Raw genomic sequence first — 24607 nt, forward strand, 5'->3', positions numbered from 1 at the left:
ACTGTGGGGCTCACAATGTGTATTTCCCTTCTTTGAAGGATCAGAGAACCGCTGTGACCATTGTCCAATGTCTGAAAACAGTTTTCTCATATATTTTGTCCAGGTTTTTTTTTTTTTATAGCAGGAAGGTAGGTTCAATATCAGTAACTCATTTAAGGCTGGAATAAAAAAAATACATGAGTTTGGATTTAATTTTTTGAAACCCTGTGAGATAGTATTTATAATCCAATTTTGTAAAGAATTAAATTCAGACTAATATTGAATAGGGGAGTCAGAATTTGAACCTCAGCAGCCAGATTCCAGACTCTGTGCTCTGATTCCATATACTATGCGGCCTCTGTAAAATGAAATTGTGCTTATTTCCTTCATAGTATTTATCACACTCTTTTCTCATAGATGTATAAATATTTATTTTTTTAACTTTGCTATTTTTCTGCTATGTATAAATACCATATATTTCCTGTTTAAAACTGCCTCCTCACTGCCTAGCAAGATGCTTGGTAGGAAGTCAATAACTATTTGTTGAATGAATGAATGAATGAATGAAGGAAGGAATTTAGATGCTGCCATTATAAAAAATATTTTGAAAATAGAATCTTTTTCACATAACTGGTATTTGTATTTCATCTTGCTAGCCACATTGTGGCATCAAAATTCTGCAACAAAAAACAAGCAAAAATCTAAAGGTGAGAAATATGCAAAAAAGTGACATACATGATTAAGAATCTTTAGAATTATATACATCAAGATGTAATTATATGATGGAAAAGAGTTACAGTAGAATTTTTACTCTTGATAAGACAGCAGTAATTAGAAATCAGCCTGGTATGTTCAGCATATCTACTGATAAATAATGACACTAGTTAATGAAGTCAGTACAGAGCTGATATATTTGACTGGTGAATCTAGGTGTCACCTTCCCCCCCGCCCCCAAGTGTCACTTTTGATTAAAGGGGGAAAAAAAGATGCCCAGGTCTGCCACTTTGAATATAAAATTAACAAAAAGAAAAAAACTATTTTTGCTAATAATTATTTCCAGAGACTTTGTATCACTTATTATCATATTTTAAATGTCAATAATAAACAAATTATTTTTAAAATGTATCTTTGTTGAACTTAAAACTGTAAAGTTATGGTTCTTATAGTCTTCTACACAACAAAACAACATGCATTTATTTTTATCAGAAACAAAACTACATGATAGTTTTAAGCTAATTTTGTGTTAACAAATCTCTGAAAGATATGCTGTAGACTTCACATTTACATAAAATTAAAGAAAGGATGCTTCAGCAAATGCAAATAAATGCAAAAAGGAATATTTTGATCCATGATTAGAATCCTTCATTACAATATGATAATAATACAAAAGCAAAATTTTTCACTCAGAGTATAACTAATGGTTGTAAGCTATTTATAGACTGAGTATCCTGACTAATTAATTTAGAAATATATTGATTGTATTTCAATATCTGCTTTTAAATCTGAGCTCTTTGAAAACATTTTAATATTAGAATTATATGCACTCACTTCCGCAGTTCCGCAGTATGACAAGCCCCGCAAAATGATTTATTTCATTTGGTGCATTATTAATTGTATGAATCGACTGTTTAACCTCTATTGATTTATATTTCTTACTTAATGCTCAAGTAAGAAACAGAAGCAGAAATTATTTTACAGTAGAAAAAAATTTACAAGAGTTAATTCTAGCAAATAGGGAAGATGATTTTACTACTCAGCATTATGTATCCTCCCTTCAGTAATTTTCAAGGTCTTGAAAGAGCACTCTTAGTTTTAAAATAAGAGTTTTTAAGTCTAAATAATAAACTTATTGAAGATAATTCTTGTATCCTCAGGAATAGTAGCTTTTAATTGTTTCTTTTTTAAAATTAAATTTTATTGGGGTGACATTGGTCAATTTGGATTTTAGTGGCATGTTTAATCCATATTCATTTCTTATTTTTATAACACTGAATATAATTTTGACCTGACCATACCAATAGGAACCCTTTTATTATTGTAAGTATTTTGAAAATTCATCAAACCATTCTGATACCCAGGAGATATTTCTTTTCTTAAAGTGTAGGCCATGGTAGTGGTCCTGTTTATGTGTAGTGAAAGCCATGAGGAAGGTGATATATAATTAATTTTAGTGCACTTCAATTCATTATTGCTTACATATGTCTATAGATTTTTCTGGGCTAGTCCCAATTTCAAATATTTTCCCCAAAATGCTCACAAGTCACCCAAGTAGCCCACAAATCTCAATACTTTGACATACTAAAATACATGCTACATTTCCAATATTGGTTATTTTAAATGGAGATGTAATATAATTCTTGGACAGGCCATATGTCTTGATACTGGGTTTGGAAACTATAGGAAACTGAATTTGCTTTCAGTGTCAAAGAGAATATGCCTTAGGTTCTGTAGTTTATTTACTCAGAAAAATATCTTTCAAGCAGGTTATCTTGTGAATTTCAAAGTGATTTTGTTGTCTACAGGTTCTTGATGTCAATCTTAAGCCTACAAGCATGAGGTCTCCTCAGGGCTGTGAAGAATCTTAGGTAGAACTTTCTCATCTTTGTGAATGTGGAGTTGTAAGTGACTTTTACCAAGCTGGCAGATCTCCTGCTTACACAATAGGTCATAATATGATTGATAGTTATGTTTCCTAGTGGTTATTAACAGGGCAGGCATTTTTCTTTCATGTTGGTATTAGTTTTTCTGTTTGTATCCAAAAGAATATAGGCTGTGAGATCAGAGAATGGACAAGACAAATGTTCTAGGTAAATTGCTCTAAGTCAGGCAGGGAGGGACAGAGACATCATAATTCTAAGGAAAGAGTTATTTGAAAGGCATAACAGAATCACTTTATCTTTGATGTAGATTAAACTGATTATTACCCAGGAGAAGAAGAGCAAGGCTTTTAAGAAATAGGCCATAGAGAGGAATAATTTCATAGAAAAAAATAAGCCTGGAGATTCTAAGAAGTCACAAGATAATGTAACAATACGAAGTTCTGAAGAGTAATAAAAATATATAAGAAAACAAACTTTTAAGGACATAAGTAAAAAGTGTTTCATACCTTTGCTCAGCTCTCATGCCCTGAATAGTGTCCTTTGAGTAGCTACAGTATGTTATCACCAAAAAATAAGTGACAAACTTCCAAGTTTTTCTCAGGCTTCCCTTCCACCATTTTCCATATTTTGTGTAATTTTGGAAATCCTCTCATCCTTCCGTATCACCTCCCTTAGTTACTTTATTGTCCCCCTCCTTTCTTCCTACAGAAATTGGCTACCACAGTTATTTGTCTTTGTATTTTGCCCTGCATTATGAAATAGTCATTTATGTCTATTTCTTTCATTAGGTTTGGAGATGCCCTTTGTGGTATCTGTGATTGTTTAGCTTAACGTAACTCAAGTAATGAAATGTTTTTTTCTGTTTTGTCTTTAAATTTAAGTGGAATGGCAACTGATAATACACATTCACAGAATAGCCTCTGCTTGCATAGATAGTATTTACTTGTAGTTACTAATATTTCACTTTACCTATGCGCATGATTCAAAGCAAGGTCAGGTTTCCTCATCCGTAGGTAGCATATAACAAGCTTCGTCTCAATAAAACTTGCCACGCTTGCTATATCTTCAGCAGATGCTTCAAATGGTTTTCCCAGAACTGCTCCTTTGCTGCAAAGCTTAAAAAATACACATAATATTTTAAATATCCTAATAATATCAGGATATAATTTATCTTTTAAATAAGCAAAACACAGATATGTACACGTACTTTCACCAAACTACAAGTAAAATATTAGTGTTTTGATTTTAAGTTAAATAAATTGTTTCTGTTCACTATTATGTGACTATAATGGAAAATAAGTAACACATTTTACTGTAAAATGGTTCCTGTAAAATATTTTAGAAGTATGATATATTTTAAAGGAGTGTCATTTGCTAGGAATGTCTGTTTTAAAAATAAAGCACACAATAAGCAAAGACATTAACAGAAAACCAGGTATAAATCATATTAAACACCAGTGCTTTTATGAAAACCCAGCTGAGCAATGATCTAGCACACTATCAAGTTTGATTTAATATAATAAGAGGTATCGGAAGTAAACTCCTAGGAGCCATTAACATGATCAGTGATTAATTTGAGTCTGAATCATATTCTCTAGGATGTTATTGAAAGAAGAGAAGTAAAAATTTATTAGAATTTATTGGCAGAGGCCACAGTATCTGCAAAACATGGCAAGAATGTGGAATTCTTAATAAAAGTTCCAGGAAGTCACTGGTTTCTGGACACTATGAATAAACTATAGAGAAAAAAACCAAAAATTTTTGGAGAACCCCAAACACTAAGAAGTGTCAATAATATGATAAGGGTAGATCAGCACTTTATACCCCTACCTCAGAATTTTCTACTGTTCCTTCGATTTAAGGATGATGGGGAAGAAAAAACTCCACCTTCTGTTTAGGGACCTTATTCAGGGTATCTGCATCTTTTCTCTTTCCTATTGTGTAGTTTTGTTTCCTATTATATCACAGTATTCAAATTCTAGAATTTCTGGAATGATTTTTATCTGCTAAATAAAATCAGCATTATCTTTTTCAAGTCTTAAATACCCAAACCTCCTGGACTCTTGATACAGAATTTTACAGAAACAACAAAGAAACAAACAAGCCACACATTTTATATATTCCTTGCCCCTTCCTGTCTGTACTCCTCTTTAATATGGTGGAGCAGACAAGCTTCCGTTGCCAGGCACACTTACCGTGGGATGAATGTGGGCCATTTAGGGAGGAGTTGGGGAGTAGTTTCCATGAGGGCATTCAGATCCTACAGAGCAAGAGGAAGCCAACCTTCAGATTTAATAATATGAAAGGCTTTGTCTATGACCACCAAAACCAAGTGAAGAATAAATGCCCCATCTTCTAATGTCTGCAATATTTTCTACTTCTATGAGACTCAAGGCCAGAGAAGAAATAAAAATAATCAATCTTAACACACTGAAGGGAGTACTTCATAAAACCAAACTGTAAGACAGTACTGAGAGACAAAGGTAATTTTTCAATTCACATTAAAATGGGAAACAGGCAGCCTGCTGGGTAGGTTTTTATGTATATTTGTAGTAATCTTGTTTTATCAATCAAGTATTGTAAGATAGAGAACTTTCTTAATTTTATCAAAGATTACTTTATTTGTTTTTGCCAAAGTGGTACATCTCTGAAATAAGCTTTGAAATAAGGCAAATGTGCAGAGAATATGTTGAATTTAAAGGTAGAGTTGTAGGTAAATGTAGACAAAATACTAATATCATTATTGTAAAAAACAGACCAGATATTTTACTGAATTTTAAAATTTCTATGCAGACATTTGTAAAAACTGGGAAGTTAATTCCCCAGAAGACAGAGGAGTTTAATATGGTCTAAATTTGCTTGAATGTAGGAAAAATGATTTTGTTCAAGTTATAGTTGTCTAAAACTAAAATAGTATACTAAATTTTTGATGAAATACATTATGGAGATAAGGAAATAGAAACTTTTAAACCACTTGATATGTCAGTGAGAAGACTTTGAGTTAGGAAAAATAATACTAGGTGTTAATTTTTTATTTCAAATTGAAGCCTAAAATATTTTTAAATCAAGCATGGACAAATTAAAAGCATAATATTAAAGGGAAAAGGCAGTGAAAACCCTTATGGGTGTAGTTGTTTTGATAAGAAGCTAGATATTAAGTGAGATTTCAATAGTAAAATAAAATCACAAGCTCAAAATCTAATAAGAAAATACATATTTTATAAACTATACTTGATAATTTTCTGAAAACAAGGTAATAATACTTTATGAAATACTTTTTCTAAGGTTTTTCTTTTATTTTACATAATAAATATTAAACCTATTTTCAGAAATTGTGGCACACAGGAATTTCAAGGTTTGTTAAAAACATAGATAAAAATAACATACATCCTACTAATAGCAGAAATAACCAATATTAAATATTACATTGTGGGTCCCATTCTTAAAAATTCCACACATTTTAAACAATTAGGATCATCATTAGCAAGATTGATATTGCTAATAGGTTCTCCCTTAATTAAATATTGTGTGGTGAATGTTTGCTAACTATATTTTTTAGACATAATTTTGAGTGATCTCTTAAGATCTCAGCGAGAACAATAAATATTGAAAAACATGGCATCATTTGAGTTATTAAATATCAACAAATTAGGATATATTATCCATCTAACCAGTATTTCTTAAGGATTTTATATTGTCTTTGAATTAAACTATGGAAGATTTTAAAATATGAAAAGGCAGTATTCTTTTAGTTATTTTGAAAAAGTGAGATTAAGGAATAGGAGGAAATAAAATTCTATAGAAATTAAAAATTATATATGTGTAAATTTTAAATTAGAAGCAAAAAATAAAGAATTAAGTGATAGAATGAAATCAGAAATGTGGAGGACAATCTTTAAAAATGAAATATATTAAAGAATTCATTACTGGAGAAATCAAGATGGCAGCATAGGTAAACACCTGAAATTGCTGCCTTGCACAACCACTTCAAAACTACAACTAAAGACAAAACAGACATCACCCAGAACCACAGGAAGGCTGGCTGAGTGGAAATTCTACAACTAGAAGGAAAGAGAAAAGCACACTGAGACTCAGGAGGTGCGGAACTAAAGTGCAGAGGTATGGAGGTGCACGCGCAAAGGGCTGGCAACAGAGGACGCCGGTGTCTTTTTCAATCGGGAGGGAGTCACAAGCTCCTGACTGCTTTGAACTCCAGTTTTGGGCGAGTCTCTGGGGACCCAGGACTCATACGGGGAGAAACTGGACTGTCTGGCAGTGGGTGGAACTCGAGGGCAGCTTTCTCAGAGGTGCTTGCAGTGATTACCGCGGGACACTGAGACCCGGGGGCCTCTTAGGGCAGGACTGAGGACCAGCCATAGCTGTTTGCTCTGCCCTGTTGATTCCCTGAGAACCTGCTCCACCCAAGCTGGGAGCAGAGGCTTTTGCATATGAATGGGCTGGCCCTTTGAAATCTAAAATTACCTAACAAACTGCAGCTGGCTCAGAGAGAACCAGAATATCCAAAAGAAGGCTCAAGGCCCCACAGCAGCATGCATTGCTTCACAGTTGGGCCTCATCTGGGCACCAGCAAACCTCAAACAAAGAAGAGGAATTTGCAGATCTCTCCATAGCTTCTGCTGGGTAGCCTCAGGCAGAGGCTAAATTAGCACCTCCTTAGAGATCCAAGAGCCCGTGTACCTAGTGGTCAGAGTGGGACCATCCAGATTACATCTCCTCAGATCCATCAGGGACACACTAAGGGGGCAGACTCAGTGAGCACCAAAGCTCCACTGAAGAAAGTCTTGCCCCATAAGGGTGTCTTCAGCACAGAAGTTCTCCCACTGTAGACACAGCTGATTCTCACAGAGTATTGGCCTGAAGGTCAATTCCTCCCAGTGATACCAACAACAATCAAGGATTAACTACAACAAGACTGTGCACACAGCCTACAAAGGGGTGCACTAAGAGTCTCCACCTCAGGTAATTGGGGAGGCTGAGCCACTGGGCCCTATAGGACACCTAGCACACAAAGCCACTCTAACAACACAGGGAAGCAGCCAAAATGTGGAGACAAAGAAACGGATCACAAATGACAGAAAGGGAGGAAAGCAAACTATTGGATATAGAGTTCAAAACCATGGTTATAAGGTTTTTCAAGAATTTTCTAGAAACCACTGATAAATTTAGTGAGACCCTCGAGGAAATGAAAAAGGACCAGCTAGAAATTAAGCATACACTGACTGAAATAAAGAATAATATACAGAGATCCAACAGCAGACAAGAGGATCCCAAGAATCAAGTCAAAGATTTTAAATATGAAGAAGCAAAAAATACCCAACTGGAAAAGCAAAAAGAAAAAAGAATCCAAAAAAATGAAGATAGTGTAAGGAGCCTCTGGGACAACTTCAAGCGTACTAACATCCGAATTATGGGGGTGCCAGAAGAAGAGAGCGAGCAAGATATTGAAAACCTATTTGAAGAAATAATGACAGAAAACTTCCCCTACCTGGTCAAAGAAATAGACTTACAAGTCCAGGGAGCGCAGAGAACCCCAAACAAAAGGAATCCAAAGAGGACCACACCAAGACACATCATAATTAAAATGCCAAGGGCGAAAGAAAGACAAAGACAGAATCTTAAAAGCAGCAAGAGAAAAAAAGTCAGTTACCTACAAGGGAGTACCCATACGATTGTCAGCTGATTTCTCAACAGAAGGGAGTGGCAAGAAATATTCAAAGTGATGAATAGCAAGAACCTACAACCAAGATTACGTTATCCAGCAAAGCTATCATTCAGAATTGAAGGTCAGATAAAGAGCTTCACAGATAAGAAAAAGCTAAAGGAGTTTATCACCACCAAACCAGTATTATATGAAATGCTGAAAGGTATTCTTTAAGAAGAGGAAGAAGAAGAAAAAAGGTAAATATAAAAATTATGAACAACAATTACATATCTATCAACAAGTGAATCTAAAAATCAAGTGAATAAAAAATCTGATGAACAGAATAGACTGGTGAATATAATAGAATCAGGGCATAGAAAGGGAGTGGACTGACAATTCTCGGGGGAGGGGGGAGGTGTGTGTGTGTGTGTGGGGAAGAGACTGGACAAAAATCGCACACCTATGGATGAGGACAGTGGGGGCAGTTAAGGGCAGAGGGTGGGGTGGGAACTGAGTGGAGGGGAGTTATGGGGGGAAAAAGGAGGAACAACTGTAATAATCTGAACAATAAAGATTTATTAAAAAAAAGAATTCATTTTTTATAATTTCTAAAAGATTTTCATGCACATAATTACATTTAGTATCTTAGTATCTCCATGAAGCAGATAAAATAATCTGCTACATATGATAGATATTAAAACCCATGCAAAGATTAGTGATTAGTCTCAGTTAGTAGCAGAGGCTAGAACTAATTTTTTTTTCAGTTTTGTTTTTAAATAAATCTTTATAGTTGAAAGTATTACATATGTCCCCTTTTCCTCCATTGCCTCTCTAACGCTCCTTTCCTCATCATCATACCATCTGTGTCCATGGGTTATGCACATACGCACATGAGTTCATTGGTTGATCTTGTCCCTCCACTCTACCCTCCTCTGCATTTCCTCTGAGGTTTGACAGCCTGATCGATGTTTCCATGTCTTGGGTCTATTTTTGTTCATCAGTTTATGTTGTTCATTAGATTCCACAAATGAGTGAGATCATGTGATATCTATCTTTCTCTGTCTGGCTTACTTCACTTAGCATAATGCTCTCTAGTTCCATCCATGCTGTTGCAAATGGTAAGAGTTCTTTTTTACAGCTGCATGGTATTCCATTGTGTAGATGTACCACAGCTTTTTAATCGATTCATCTGCTGGTGGACACTTAGGCTGTTTCCAAATCTTAGCTATGGTGAATTGAGCTGCTATGAACATAGGGGTGTTTCTGAATTCTTGGGATATACTCTTTGATGTGGAATCACTGGGTCAAATGGTAGTTCCATTTTTAATGTTTTTTAAGTGGAAAGTTTCTCTTTATCTTACATAAGGCTCATCATCCTAAATTATTCTATTCCTTTGTTAGAAGTTCAGTATACCTTCTCAATAATTTACTAGTACAATGAAAATATGACTTCTGGATTCTACCTGAGTTTAATATTCTTTCTTTCTTTCTCCCCTTTTCTTTTCTTTTCTTTTCTTTTCTTTTCTTTTCTTTTCTTTTCTTTTCTTCTTTCTTTCTTTCTTTCTTTCTTTCTTTCTTTCTTCCTTCCTTCCTTCCTTCCTTCCTTCCTTCCTTCCTTCCTTCCTTCCTTCCTTCCTTTCTTCCTCCCTCCCTCCTTCCCTCCCTCCTTCCCTTAGGGGATAAGATAGCACTCAGAGTTCCAGAAATGAGTCGTTGAACAAAGTCAGGGACTGATGCATTCTAGTTGCAAAAGACCTGTGTTTCTGAATTGGGCATGAAATAGATATAATACTCTAATTTTTAATCATCTGTTCTTCCTTGAGGCTTTGTTTCTTGGAAATTCCATCTGGTGTTTGGCAGGTTTCTTGCAGTAATCATATTTTTTTAGAAATTTCTTCATGTAGGTTAATGCACATGGTGGAATGAGAATTAGGCACAACAGCTTACCATCATACTTGCCTGTAAGTTTTTCAATGGGATCTTTAACACTTTTTTTTAAATACCAAACTAAATGTTCAGACAGAAAGGGTCTTATAACTAATAGTTTTCAATTTTAATAAATATCTTTTTATATTCCCTTAACAGGATGGAAAGAAGCTCTACACTGTAGAATAACACCCATTGGTTTTAAGTTTTCTATCATCTTGTTGCATGAAAGAGGAATGAATCAGAGAGCTCATCACTTGCAACTTTCTACATGGTGCCACATAGATCTACTAAAATGTCTCCATGGGACAGACCGAGTATGTGAAGCTAAGAGATGCCGAGAATTATGTTCACACATCAGCAGACTTAAAAGTACCATCAGGGTTTCAGAAGCAAAGCTTTTCAGCCAAGTAGGCCATGGTGTGACCTCTATTAAATTTATGGGGATTGAAGAAATGAGGTTACTCCCTGGGTGACAAGCTGTTGAATGACAGTAAAAAGTAATTAATCACTCCTACTCCTACTCCTATTTGTTAAAATAGCTTGCTTCAGTCTTTTTTTTTTTTTTTTTTTTTTCAGGTAGCCTTCAAATAGAGGTGTGGCCACCATGTGTTCATTCCACTGTATTTCACCTTGATATGACCAGCCAGTAATTTGTTTATACTCCGAAGCATGTAGATGACACCCATTAACCTTCAGGTTTTTTTTTCTGGGATACCCCTAAACTCTAGCTATCTGATGTATAAAGCAGGTTAGAAATGTGGCAGGAATGAGATAAATTAATACAATAAATCTTCCTTTCTTCTTACCCCTGCATTTAAGGTCATAAAGGTAGTGATTTTAAAATAAATATAATGTTAACAATAGGCTTATTTTGAGGCAATTGTCTGTATCATAAAGTAAATATATTGTCACATACAAACTTAGCTATTGTACAATAATTATAATAGCTAGCATTTACTGAGTGCTGATGTGTGTTTGGCATTGTGTTAAGCCCTTTATATGTAGTATCCTATTTGATATTATCCTTTAGAGATGATATCTTCTCAAATATTATTACTTCCAATTCTCAAATGTGAAAATTGGGTTTAAGAGAGAGTACTAACTTATCAGACAGTAATTTCTAGAGCTAAGATTCAAAGCCAGATCTGCTATCTCATACTCATCTAGATCCTGTGTTCTTTAGATAGTATGTTCCTCAGCTGGCCATTAATGTTAGTCACAATCAAATCCTAGAAGGATCCATGTGAATCCCAACAGCTATTATTAACATTAGCTTATTCATGGCCACTATATTCATATTCGTATACTGAGTGGTCTATAGCTATATATCTATTTCTATCACTGGACCATTATTAAGGAAATAGTAGGATAAGCAGGAAAAGAGAGAGATAGGCAACATTTATTGAGTAACCAGGTAAGGAACTTTTACATACATTAATCACTTCATTTCTATAATCGCTCATTTTATACAAAGAGTTGACTAATTCAAGAAGCAGAGGAAGCTAGAACATGTAGAAATGGAGAGAAAACTAGTGCATAAGAATAAGAAAACAAACATGGTGGGTATATTATAGGGGGTAAGAGAGTATAATGCTTGTCAAGATCACAGGTGTCCTTGTCTGGGGTCCAGCAATGAAGGCCTTGGCTAGTAGCAGTGAGCAACCTGGATGATGACTCAAGCCAGAACTACCAGCTCCCTAGACTGGGGAGTTTCTGCTCAACTCCTTCATCTCCTTAGCTAAACAGCAGTAAAATTAAAATTAATATTTTGAGGGAAATTGGGAATTTGTGGGACCCTTGGTCTTAATATATAAACTGCAGAATTCTTTATTTTCCAGTTGATATTCATGTTACTTTAATGCTTTTCATAGCCTCATTTTATTTAAGTGGAGAAAGCTGGGCTGTCTGGGAGGGTATGTTTTCTTTAGAAATGTTGGGGTAACAATACTAAAACAATTCAGATATCAAAAAATTACATGCTTTTAACAAGCCATATTTTTTAAGAACTTAAGAACTTAAGATGAAAGAAAATAAAAACCCAATAATCTAAAATTCATTGCCCTCTGATACATCACTTGAGTTCCATCCCATTCACTTGATTTATCTCTCAGTTATCATGGACATTGATAGCAGTATTAATTATTTTGGAGCAAACTCCTATGGAGCAGTACATAAGTCAGCAATTACCATGAAAACACAGCAAAACAAACTATTCCCAAACTCACTGGCATATACCAATATGCAATTATTTCTTATCCATATAGCTGCATGTTGTCTAAGGTTAGACAAGCTGGGTTATGTTCAGCTAGAGTTGGGCCCAAGATGATAGTTAACTACAACTTTAATAGGACTTATAATCGTAGCTATCTGAGACATGTTTTTATTATAAAAAAGACAGTAGTAGAAAAGGGTAAGACAACTGGCCAAACACATTTAAAGCCTTGCTCATTTCAGGTCCATTAACATCCCACCGTAGTGGACCCCCTCTGTTTGCTTCTTGAATTTGAGGATCTAGTTCTTTCCATAGGTTTAGGAAGTTCTCATCCACTATTTGTTTGAATAGATTCTCCATTCCTTTCCCCCTCTCTTCCTCTGGTATGCCTATTATTCTGATAATGGTTTATCTGATGGAGTCAGATAGCTCTCATAAAATGCTTTCATTTTTTTTTTAAATGCTCAGGTCTCTTCTTCCCTCTGTGTCATTTCCACATTTCTATCTTTGATATCATGAATTCTTTCCTCCATCTGGTTGGCTCTGTTTCCTCTGCTCGGCAGTTCACTCTTAATCTCCTTAGTTATTGAATGCCTCATCTCTGGAATTTCTGTTTGGTTCTTAAAGTTTCCATTTTCTTGGTAAAGTACGTGTTTTGTTCATTAATTTGTTTTCTGAAGGCATTAAATTGCTTGTCTGCATTTTCTTGCATCTCATTGAAAATTTTAAGAACTGAAATCTTGACTTTTCTGTCATTTACATCACATATTTCCATGGGTTCCAGTTTGTCTTCTGGATATTTTTCATTTTCTTTCTGAGTTGCCTCATTACTGTGGTTATTCATGGTATTTGCCAGGCTCCTTCTCTGTCTAGGCATCTATGTATTATTGGCCCTTTTCTAGAAACTTTATAAGAGATCTTTCTACTATTTTCCAGTAGGTGGCACTGAATCACAATTTTAACTGTGAAATTCCAAAGCTGACTTCCACAGCTGCAGTCCATAGAGCTGCCTTGCTTAGGGGTGTGGTTTGTTTTGCTCTCTTAGTAATGGTGACCTTGTACCCCCATGGGGTCCCCCCTACATGGGAGGATCAGTCACAGAGGGAAATGGTGCTTTTGCTGTAATAGTTCTCGATTTTCAGATAATGTTCTCCTCCTCCTGACACCAAGGAGACAGGAGGCAAGTTTTGGGAATCTAAGGGGTGGTAGGGCTCTGTGGCTCTGATCCTTTGTTTGGAACACCAACTGCCAGACTATGAACAGCCACAGCAGCACCCATGCACCCTGTCCTCACCCAGGTATTTCGGCTGGCTCAGCCACAGTTTGCACTACACATTCCTGAAGGTGTGCCCACGGAGACACTCTGCTCCTCCTAGCTGAAGGAGCACTAGCTACAGCTGATTTCCTCCCCTCTCTTGGCTGAGCTGGCCACAAGTTCCTGGCTCCAGGGCAGCAGCTGTGGCCATTTGAGCTCTCCTCCCTTCTCACCTGCCCTGTTTGTTCCCATTTGCCCAACTTTAGATGCTTCAATGTGTGGAATTCTCAGGCATGCCTCTATGTTGAGCAGGGAATCCTTTGTTGAGTTATTGTGGATCAACTTGTATAAATTTTGGGGAGAGACCAAGGGGGTCTTACATGCTGCCATTCCTCTGACGTCACTCATCAGAAATAGTTCTGAGATTGTTTGTGTCTACAGTATGTTAAGTTGTTATATCAAAAAATTTCTTAGATCAAATAAGCTTGTGGATATGCTTGACTGTGGGGCTATTAAAACAATTGAACATACTAAAAATGCATATTGCAAATATCTAAGAGGAAGATATGGCATTCAATATTTTACAAACTTATTTGACCATAGAATCCTGTCCCTGCAACAAATTCTTTTTATAAAGAATATCTTGAGGGCCTGGAGTTTTGTGAAATTCATGTTAGGAAATACTGTCCTAATATAAATTCCATCTTTCTTATTTCTTAGTTCAAACAGGTCCCACATCTGTTTAATATCTCAATTTTGAGGCAAATATTTCTAAAGAGAATATGAGGAGAGAAAGGAGCAAACTTAGCACATCTGATCCCAAGGCAATATAATTATATTGTTGATATGAGCCTGTATATTCTATTTCAATTTACATGTTACCTGTGTTACTTTGAGTTGGTCAAATCCAGGCATGTCTTACTGTCTTTTAAAATTCCCTTTTTAAACATTTCAGAGATATTCAATGTACATATTTAAAGTAAACAAGAAGTTAATGCTTGCAGATGCCAAGAAAATTCTATTTCTAGTCCAAGAAAGAATGGAGTTCTGGGGTCATTTGCTCCACACTGTTTCATCATATAAAATTCTTGTTAGTAAAAAAATTTTTCTTAAACTAGCAATACCAATAGAAACTTCCTTTCTCAAAATGCATGTTTAAATTAACACTTTGATGTTGTGCTATGGAGAATAACACCTTTTAAAAAAGAAACACTCATGACAGTTTTAGATTGGTAGAATACTTTTTTACACCTAAAATTTTTATAGAATGTTATAAATCTGAAAAAATAATTTAAAACAGCTTTTAATAAGCAGATTTTATAGCCACTCGGGGATAATAAAAAGTTTGAAGAATATATCATATGATATAGACAAGAGGAATATATTATCAATATTGTGACTCTTAAGAATTTGTTCTTCAAAATAGGTAAAGGGAATTGTTCACTAATGTTTCAGGCAAAATATCAGTATGTTTTTTCATAATCCCTCTCTTATCAGCACATCTTAATGTCCAAAGAAAGACTATGTGGGGCCAGATGTTCAGGTAGCAGTGATCCCTGAGCCCATCAACATGGCGGGCAGTGCATGGTCCTAATTGTAAAAGGCAGAAAGCTCTTCAGAACCTTTAAAAAGAGTTTCTGAAGAGCTGCTGAATATTTAATTCTGCACTGTTACATTTATTTCTATGGGGCTTTGGAATTTATATAACACTTCTATACATTACCTTATTTTCTCTTCACAAAGCTCAAAGAGGCAGGCCAGGCAGGCACTCACTCCCATTTTATGGGCAATAAATCTGAGACTCAAAGAGAGCTAGTGACCTGTCCAAGGTCACACAGTTCATAAATGCAGAGGATGAAAAAGAATTCTTCTGATTTTAAATCTACCGCTTTCCCTATATCTTTGTACACTTTTTTTCTGCAATGTTTTGTTCAGAAGGTTTGATTCCAAGTAAATTGTTTATATTATAAATTAGACTTAAGCTCTCTAATGAGTTTAGTTGGGAAATGTAGAAGAGGTGGGAGGTTTTTTTTTAAGTATTGTTTTTCTAATTTAAATATTTTAGGAGAAAAGAGGCATAAAAGTAATAATAAGAGGATCAGAATTCTGGAAAGGGACTTTAAAGCAATATTTCTGGATCTATGCAGAGGAAAATAAGTTTTTATAGTACATGCAAATCATTTCTTCATACAACAATAAAACTTTATTTAAAGCACAATCATTGAAGTTTCAGTGTAAAAGCAGGCATGCTGTTTCCAAGAGCTGGTGCTGAGACATGACAGAAAGGAGTATTTTTGCTAGAGAACTAATCAGGATTTTAAGGGGTGTGAGAACAGGTGATAACTTACTTTGATGGCTCACAGTTCAAGTGCACAAGAAGGAAAGGATCACTTTCTCTCTCACCAACTAATTCTTTCATATTATAGTCTCCTAAACGCCCTGTAAAAATGTTTTCCATTTCTGAAAGAAAGGGTAAAATTCACCCAGACAAATAGAAAGTGTTTCTATACTGACATTGCTTAGGAAACTAACATGAAGATATCACTTCCCATCTCCTGTTTGTCTATATGCTGCTAACAATGGCAGCCCCTAGGAGAAAACATAGCAAGGAAAAAAAAAATTCTATCTCGATATTTTAGCTAGTCATCTCTGAGGGGAGAAAACTCATGAGGAAATGTGATGATTGTAACACTTCCATAGTGAGTTATACTATAATGTAACTTGAACTTGTTAATATTTCTTACAATAATAATAATATTTTTGTATTGAACATTTTTACATATGCCATGAATTGTGCTAAGCCCTTTACTTGTATTACCATGGGAGATAGGCACTAATATTACTTTCACTTTATAAAAGATAGGATTTAGGCTTAGGCAGCTTAAATAACTTCCTCAAGGTCACAAAGCTATAATATACAGCTAAGCTTGCGTTCAGACTCACACAGCTCAGAGAGCATTCTCTTAACCATTACACTTTTAAATACTCTAGTGGTTAAATACTGGCTACTGCACTACTGGTACTATAATACTGGCTCCCAGACAGGAAATGTACACATTTTTCTATAGGAATTTACCCCTTATCAGTCATTGCTATTGGTTCACAAATTAGTACCTGTACACAAAAGGCAAGGAGAGACTGAAGAAAGACACAGGCCACTCTAGATTGGTAGGTGGCAGGTTTAATAACAAGGAAACTTTACATGGATGAGGTTATTTGGATGACCACAAGATCTCTGCACCAACCTGCCAGAATCTTGAAAGTTTTAAAGGCTTTAACAGGGTTCAGTCACATATTCGGTCCAGATGGTTTCAACAACACGTTAATTTCTCAGGGTTGCACCCTTGAAATAGCCCTGGCTGTGAGAACAGTGGGTACAATGTACATTTCAAGGACAGGGGAGGGCGTGAGGAGCCTCTGATTGCCTGGGTCTAGCTCCCAGGTCAACTGGAGGTCATGTCTTCTTGATAATCTCCTCGGACACCACAAAGTTAAAATAACAAATGTAGAGAGAGAGGAGAAAAAAGAGTTAAAACCATCATGTTTTTAGGCTAGGAAATTCCTTGGATAAGAACATACCAGTTGCTTAAATATATTTGAAAACGGAACCAACTAGAAACATGCATTAATCCTGACATTAGTTGCTGCCATCTCATATTTACTACGAACCATACTGAAGTGATTCTGACCATATAAATCATTTCAACATTGAAAATAATATTCAAAATGGCACAGTTGCCTGATGGCCAGAAAAGAAAGGTGATATCAAGTATCCACTTTAACTCATCAACTTCCTAATTGTCAGATTTGCATATTATCTTAGTCTCTTTTTACTGCCAAGAAGTGATATCAGAACAAGCCAGATGAATGAAAATTGCTTTTCCCTTAATTAGTATTGCAGATCTTCCTTCTGGCTCCCAGCAAGCCCTGATGCCATGTCACTTTTCATAAACACCCAATGAGTTGCTGCAGATTCTTTCCATTGTCCAACCTTTGTGACTGTCTTCCCCCCTAGTCTTGGGTGAGGACGAATGGAAGGAGGTGGGTCTGTGGATAAGTAGAAGAAAATCTCCTGCCATTGTTTTCCATCCATCCTGTTACATTAATTACAAGAACTAGCAAAACTTTTCAGTATAAATCCATTTTGTAATTCTTGCCTGCATGTGATATTTAAAAATGTCTATTGTTAATGTCACCATGAAAATGTTTTAGTTTGTTAAGGAATTTCTCTAGGTGCCCAAATTTATAAAGTTACTGTCTGAAATATGATACTGTGAAAAGATTGACAGTGAGTTGATATAAATAGTTGATATAGTTCAGGTGCAATTCTCTGTATTTCTTGTGAGCTTGACACATCACAAATATCTTACATGCAATCCTCATTATGACTTGAAATCACTTCTAGGTTCAAGGAGTGCATCGTTGGCAATGTTATGGTGGTCATAAATAAGAAAAACCACGTCCACGATGAGGTCCTCGTTTAAAATGAGCCAAAACATTTTAAATTAATGAAATAAAACAATCTGCAATCCCCTTCCCAAAAATGAAACCCCAAGGCCACGGATAAAATAACATTTTTTCCTTTAAAGAGGGTTACAAAAATTGCATGTCTCATTTTTTTTTTTTTTTGCACTAGGCAAAAAAAAGCAATGATATTATTATACCTTTTCCACATGAATTTACTCTATCTCCTCTTTATAAGCCTTTAGTCTGCCAACTTTTTATTTAATTTTAAATAAAATATTTCATCACTTAGTACTCAGAGTTAATTAAAATAATTGGTATACACTGACCAACTAGTTAGTACATATTAAAGCTATAACTCTCAATCAAAAACACCAAAATGTAAATTAAAATAACTCACTTTCTTCATTAACATGCTACTAGTTAATAAAGGAGACAATTTTCCACTCAGTGCACGAGTTGTAAAATCTTATCAATTTCCTGAGCAAAATTATTCCTGAATAGTCTTTTACTGGTTCTTAATTTTTGAAAATGTGAGATTATTAGTGAGGGTATATGTAAAAGAAAACAAGCCTGTGAGGAATAAATCTATTTTGGGGTTGCCAGATTTAGAAAATAAAAGTACCTGATACCCAGTTAAATTTGAAATAAACAATAAATAATTATTTAGTATAATTATGTCCCATGTATTACTTATACTATACTACTAGTATATCACACCATACCATGCCATTCACATCCTAAAGTATCAACAATGTTTACTATTGTTGAGTCATGGGATTATTTGCAATTTTAATTTTCTTCCTTTTGATTACCATTCAATGTGTGGGATTGTTTGTGACTTGATTTTCTAGAACAGAACACAAAGTGGAAGGGGACAGAACACAAAATCTTGCATTTTGGCACTGCCTTAAAATAAGAGATTCCCAAGGCCCAGACAGGACGCCTTTTACCAGAATCTACTGAAGAACCTTTCAGAAGGGAGGAGTCAGGAAAGAGGGAAAGACATTCCTCAGAGGAGCAAGTAGTTAGAGACCAAAGACTGGAGAGAGTCAGAAAGCAGGCAAGCAAACCACAGAGCTGAATAAAGGGCTCCCCTTTGAGGAGGACAAAGCAAGGATGGTCTTTCATGTTGAAACCCCAAAATGCTAGATGAAGCCATCTCGGTGCCCTTCACCTGTCATTTGTTTATCCTTTCAGAGACCTAGAGCTGTGGGTGTAATGGGGATGGAGAAGAAAGGAGGGACTAAGGTGCTGGAAGTGAGGTCCAGTGGAAACACAGGGGTAAACCACTGTGGAGAATTTGGTTATTTTATAGAAACAGTATCTTAGAGATCTCTTTCATTGTCAACATTATACTTGATGAACAATGGGAAGAATCAGTTTTAGGCAATTTCTGATCTTGCCTCAGCTTTGAATTTAAGTGACTAAGGCACCACTAGACAAATTCTGAATGAAATTCTTGATTTATGAACTTATAAAATGACACTTCAGGGAGGATCATGAGCACACATTTTCAAGTCCTGCCTGCTAGTTAATGGATGAGAGCTCAGCATAAATATGCTTGATATCCAAAAATAATCACAGGTCCTAAATTGTGGGGGAGAAGCGACATACCTATAAAAGCTTGGAATGAAATATTTTATCAGAAAACATTCTGTGAGAACAGGCAGTATCCCAGTTCTCAAGTATTCTATTGTAAAACTTGAGAGGAACCAGAGAGCCACCTCTTAACTGTTATTTCGTAAAGATGTCTTACCTTTCCATTAGTCATTGTTTAATAACAGTCCTTCCTCAAATGTCAAATATCAAAATATTACCTGGGAATTTCTAGTTGAGAGAGAGAGAGAGAGAGAGAGAGAGAGAGAGAGAGAGAGAGAGAGAGAGAATGAATCTGCAAACACAGTAGCTAACAGATGCCTGGCAGTGACCGGGAAAACAACTTTAAAATAGACTTGTATTCTGACTCAAAATTAAAAATGCCATCTGACCTGTTTATATTCGATTAACTGCTTGTTCCTCATAGCCAGCCAGGCCAGAACTTCCACCACCACTCTCCTCCTTTGCCAAGTTCCTGATTGTGTGTTAAGACTGGAGGGTGCAGGGAATGCTATTTGTCTCCAGCTGATACAGATTAATAATCGAGACACAGGAACCATTTGGGAGAGTAATGAGCTGCTTCCTGGTCTAAATACCAGCTCCAGGCAATGGTTGACCAAACAAATAAAAAAAAACCCCATAAAGATGGAAATGAAGGCTTCCATTGGATCTTATTGCCAAATTTGAGTTAAAAAAAAAAGTGCATTTTAGCAAGCAGGTAGTCATTTATGGAACTCATGTCTTCAAGACGGAATAGAGACCACCAACAACAATGACAACAAACCAGAACGAGGTAAAAGACTTTGGCCCTGGTCAGATGGCTCAGTTGGTTGGAGCCTTGTCCCATACACCAAAGAGACTGCGGGTTTGATCACCAGTTGGGGCATGTGTGGGAAGTAACTGATGGCATTTTTCTTTCTCACATTGATGTTTCTCTCTCTCTCTGAAAAAAGAAGAAGAAGACTTTAAAGAAGTGGTGGAGTGTCCTAGCTGGTTTGACTCAGTGGATAGTGTGTCAACCCATGGGCTGAAGGGTCCCAGGTTTGATTCCGGTCTAGGGATAGAACATACCTCTATATTGGTTGCAGGCTCAATCCCCATGGCCATGTGCGGGTGACAACCAATAGATGTGTCTCTCTCACATTGATGTTTCTCTCTCTCCCCTCCCTTTCCACTCTCTCTAAAAATCAAAGGAAAAATATCATAAGGTGAGGATTAACAACAACAAAAATGTGGTGGAGTAAATGAAAACACTACTAGAGAAGGGAAAAAGAAATGAACATCTGCCAAAATGAACTGGCTGAAAAGTTAAGATCCATGTGAAATAGTTGCCTTCTTGTCTTAGGTTAAAGTTTTGGGAATGCAGATCGGTACAGCCACTGTGGAGAACAGTATGGACTTTCCTCAAAAAGTTGAAAATGGAACTCCCATTTGACCCAGTAATCCCACTTCTAGGAATATATCCCAAGGAAACAGAAACTCCAATCAGAAAGGATATATGCACCCCTATGTTCATAGCAGCACAATTTACCATAGCTAAGATTTGGAAACAGCCTAAGTGCCCATCAACAGATGAGTGGATTAAAAAACAGTGATACATCTACACAATGGAATACTATGCTGCTATAAAAAAGAAGAAACTTTTACCATTTGCAACAACATGGATGAACCTGGAGAGCATTATGCTAAGTGAAATAAGCCAGTCAGAGAAAGAGAAATATCACATGATCTCACTCATTTGTGGAATATAATGAACAACATAAACTGATGAACCGAAATAGATCCAGAGATAAAGAAACACCGAACAGGCGGTCCAACTTCAGAGGAAAGGCAGGGGGTGGTGAAGGGGGTGCAGGGCAGGGAGAGTAAGAAATCAATCAAAGGACTTGTATGCGTGCATATTAACATAACCAATGGACAGGAATACTGGGGTGGTAGGGGCTTGTCCTGGGGCGGGGGAGTGGCTGGGGAGGGTTCGATGGGGGAAAAAGGAGACATATGTAATACTTTAAACAAAAAAGAAAAAGAAAAAGCTGAAAATAAAAAAAGTTAAAAGCAACACTGCTAGTACTTATCTTTCAAGAAAGATGTCAGTATCTAGTTTCATGTAAATACCATTTTTTATGCTAAGTATGTTGTTGTTATTAAGAGTTAATGAATTTTATCAAATGCATTTCTTTGGCATCTAGTAAGTTGAGTATATAACTTTTTCACCTTAAGCCTACAAATGTAGTGGGTTAACAGAAGTAGAATATCTATGGCAGAGCCTACTCTGCTAAACCTTCTCTGCTGAAACGCAATTTACTCTGAGGGGCCTTCTACATAACCTTGTATAAGCTTAGATCTCTCTGTGAGGTGTCCCCATAGCACCTTGTACCAGGCCTGCCCCAATATTTGTGGGACCTGGGGCAAGAATACAAATGAAGGTCCACATTCCATATGTCTAAACATTTTATAAAGCTATAAATCAAGTCGACAAACCATCAAATATGGTCCATCCTCCTACCTTGACAAATATATCTTCAAAACCACCTGGAAAACTAGGTTCAAATTAGAATTTCTAGGATCTTCGGAGTTCTGCCCTAGAACATGACTTTGGAAAGAAGTGTCCTTGTTCTCAATCTTTGTGTTTACTCATGCTCAATACTTTCATGTAGCTTTATTTAGAAAAGTAGCTAAAGTGAATCTGGCCACTCCGCTTTCCTCTTCCACTTCTACCTCCATCCAGAACTGTGAGTAGCTTGTCCTACATGTGTGGGGACAGCCCAGATGATGCATTCAAACCCTATTCACAACCTCCCCAAGCATTGAGTTCGTGTATCCACCAGTGGACATAAATACAATCTCCATTTTCTGGAGGGTGGATCTAGAAAAGTCTGCTCTGGCCCAGGAAGTGGATTTGAACTATTTGATCAAAGAATTCTGGGATTCCTGTTACCCCGAGGGAGTCTAGTGGGGGCTATGGGCTCCAGAGGGGCATGGCCAGAATGCCCCACAGATTCCCATGGTCTCTTTGCCTGGTGAGAAGGGGAACAGGTAGAGGAGGGCCAGAGTGGAGTCCTCTGCAACCTTGGGCCAGGGGCAAGTACTCTTTTATTGCCAGAGTCTAAGGGTAGTAGTGCCTGGGACCATGCAATCATAACACATGACAGTTTATCTTCTCTTCTTTATTCCTTGTTAGACTTCAGATCCCCTAAGGGCAGGGATCTGCCTTGTTCATTCTTGCATCACTGGTTCCTAGCATAGTACCTAGTATCAATTAGGTATTTATAAATATTTTTGAAATGAAAAAAATACTAGTCATTTTAAAATGAAATTATGTCATTTAAGGTATACCTATGACATTTATAGGGATTGATAATTACTTCTAATTAAAAGTCAAAGTTTTATAGGCTTCAACCTTTCACTACATATAAAACTAGAAATAAATAGCATATATGCATAATTCATACATATAGAAACTTAAAAATCCTTTTAAATGCTAATTGAGAGAAGGAAATATGTCAAGATATTTAAAATATCTATATTTTTAATAGTTTAAAATAGTTTAATATTAAATCTACATGTATGTAATATTCCTAAAACATTTTATGTAAGAAAAAAATCTGGAAACATTTAAATCAGTACTAATTGGGAAAAGCTTATGATATATCAAAATGATGGTGTACTATTAAGCCCATGAAATTATAGTAATAAAGATTAATGATAATATGAAAACCATGCACAATATAATTTTAATTGAAAAAGCATAATACAAAATGCATACCATATACTGTACAATAACTTAAAGTTATTTTTATATATGAAAAAGATGGGGGAAAACAGAAAAATGCTAACACATGCAGAAGGTTGGTAGAATTGTGGTCCAAATTTTTCTTTTAAAAATAGTTTAATTATATGATAACAAAGCTTCTGTCTAAAAATAAAAAATAATTTAATAATACTAAATAAAACCACTTAATAGTGAGTAGATTTTTAGTGCCAAAGTATATTTCTTAAAAGTTAATGCCTGCTTTTAATTAGTTTGTGTTTACTCATGCTCTATACTTTCATGTAGCTTTATTTAGAAAAGTAGATAAAGTGAATTGTATATGATTACATATAACTATACATATAAAATGTATTCTCATATCTTTTTTTGATGTTTTGAATTTAGACATAGTGTATTGAACTTTAAACTTTTCCTTATGAGAATTAAGAACTTCTGGCCTGGAGAAAATATTCATAAATATTTTAGATACAAGGTGCTATCCTGTAGAAGAGACGTCATTCATTCATTCATTCATTCATAAGTGTTTCTTAAGAGCCTACTGTGTTTTAGGAGCCTGTGCTGGGTGCTGGAGAAGCAGTACAAATGGTGCTAGACAGGTGAGAGCTCACACCGGAAGCTACTGTGACATCCTGGTGGGAGAGAGTATAACAAGAGGATGGAATATTCAGGAAGGCAGACTTCAGCAAATTCAGAGATGTTTAGGGATGGACAGACCACCTGTAATGAAGTGAATTCCTTTTCAGGCTGCACAACCCACTGGAGGTGATGGTATTTTAAAAAGAGATTCACCAGAGAATTTATATGCATATATGAATAGCCCATGGACACAGACAATAGTGTGGCGAAAGCCTGGGTGGGGCCTGTGTGGGGTGTAGGGGGTCAATGGGAAAAAAAGGGTCATCTGTAATACTTTCAACAATAAAGATAATTTTTAAAATAGATTTAAAATAGATGTATAATTGGATCAGATAACTTTTTAACTTTGAGATTCCCTCTATCTCATGCCCAAATCAGAGACAAGTTTTCCAGAGTAAATATGAGACTCAAACCAGAATTAGTTTGGACATAAGTGAAGAGCTTACTTTCGGAGCAATAATTCACTTCAGGTTGTGACTAGAAGTTAGTGGAAACACAC

General features: G+C 35.9%; 1 protein-coding gene across 1 annotated transcript in view; it reads right to left on the minus strand.

The window, feature by feature from the left end:
- Window positions 1-24607, minus strand: part of SPATA16 (spermatogenesis associated 16) — a gene marked incomplete at both ends in the record, with an annotated part of 199056 nt that overhangs the window by 151056 nt on the left and 23393 nt on the right. The window contains 1 exon segment of the mRNA XM_081085766.1: window positions 3549-3694. Coding sequence (XP_080941892.1) covers window positions 3549-3694 — 146 coding nt within the window.

Source organism: Myotis nattereri (assembly GCF_964212035.1).
Source record: "Myotis nattereri genome assembly, chromosome: 3".
In the NCBI taxonomy this organism is placed as follows: Eukaryota; Metazoa; Chordata; class Mammalia; order Chiroptera; family Vespertilionidae; genus Myotis; species Myotis nattereri.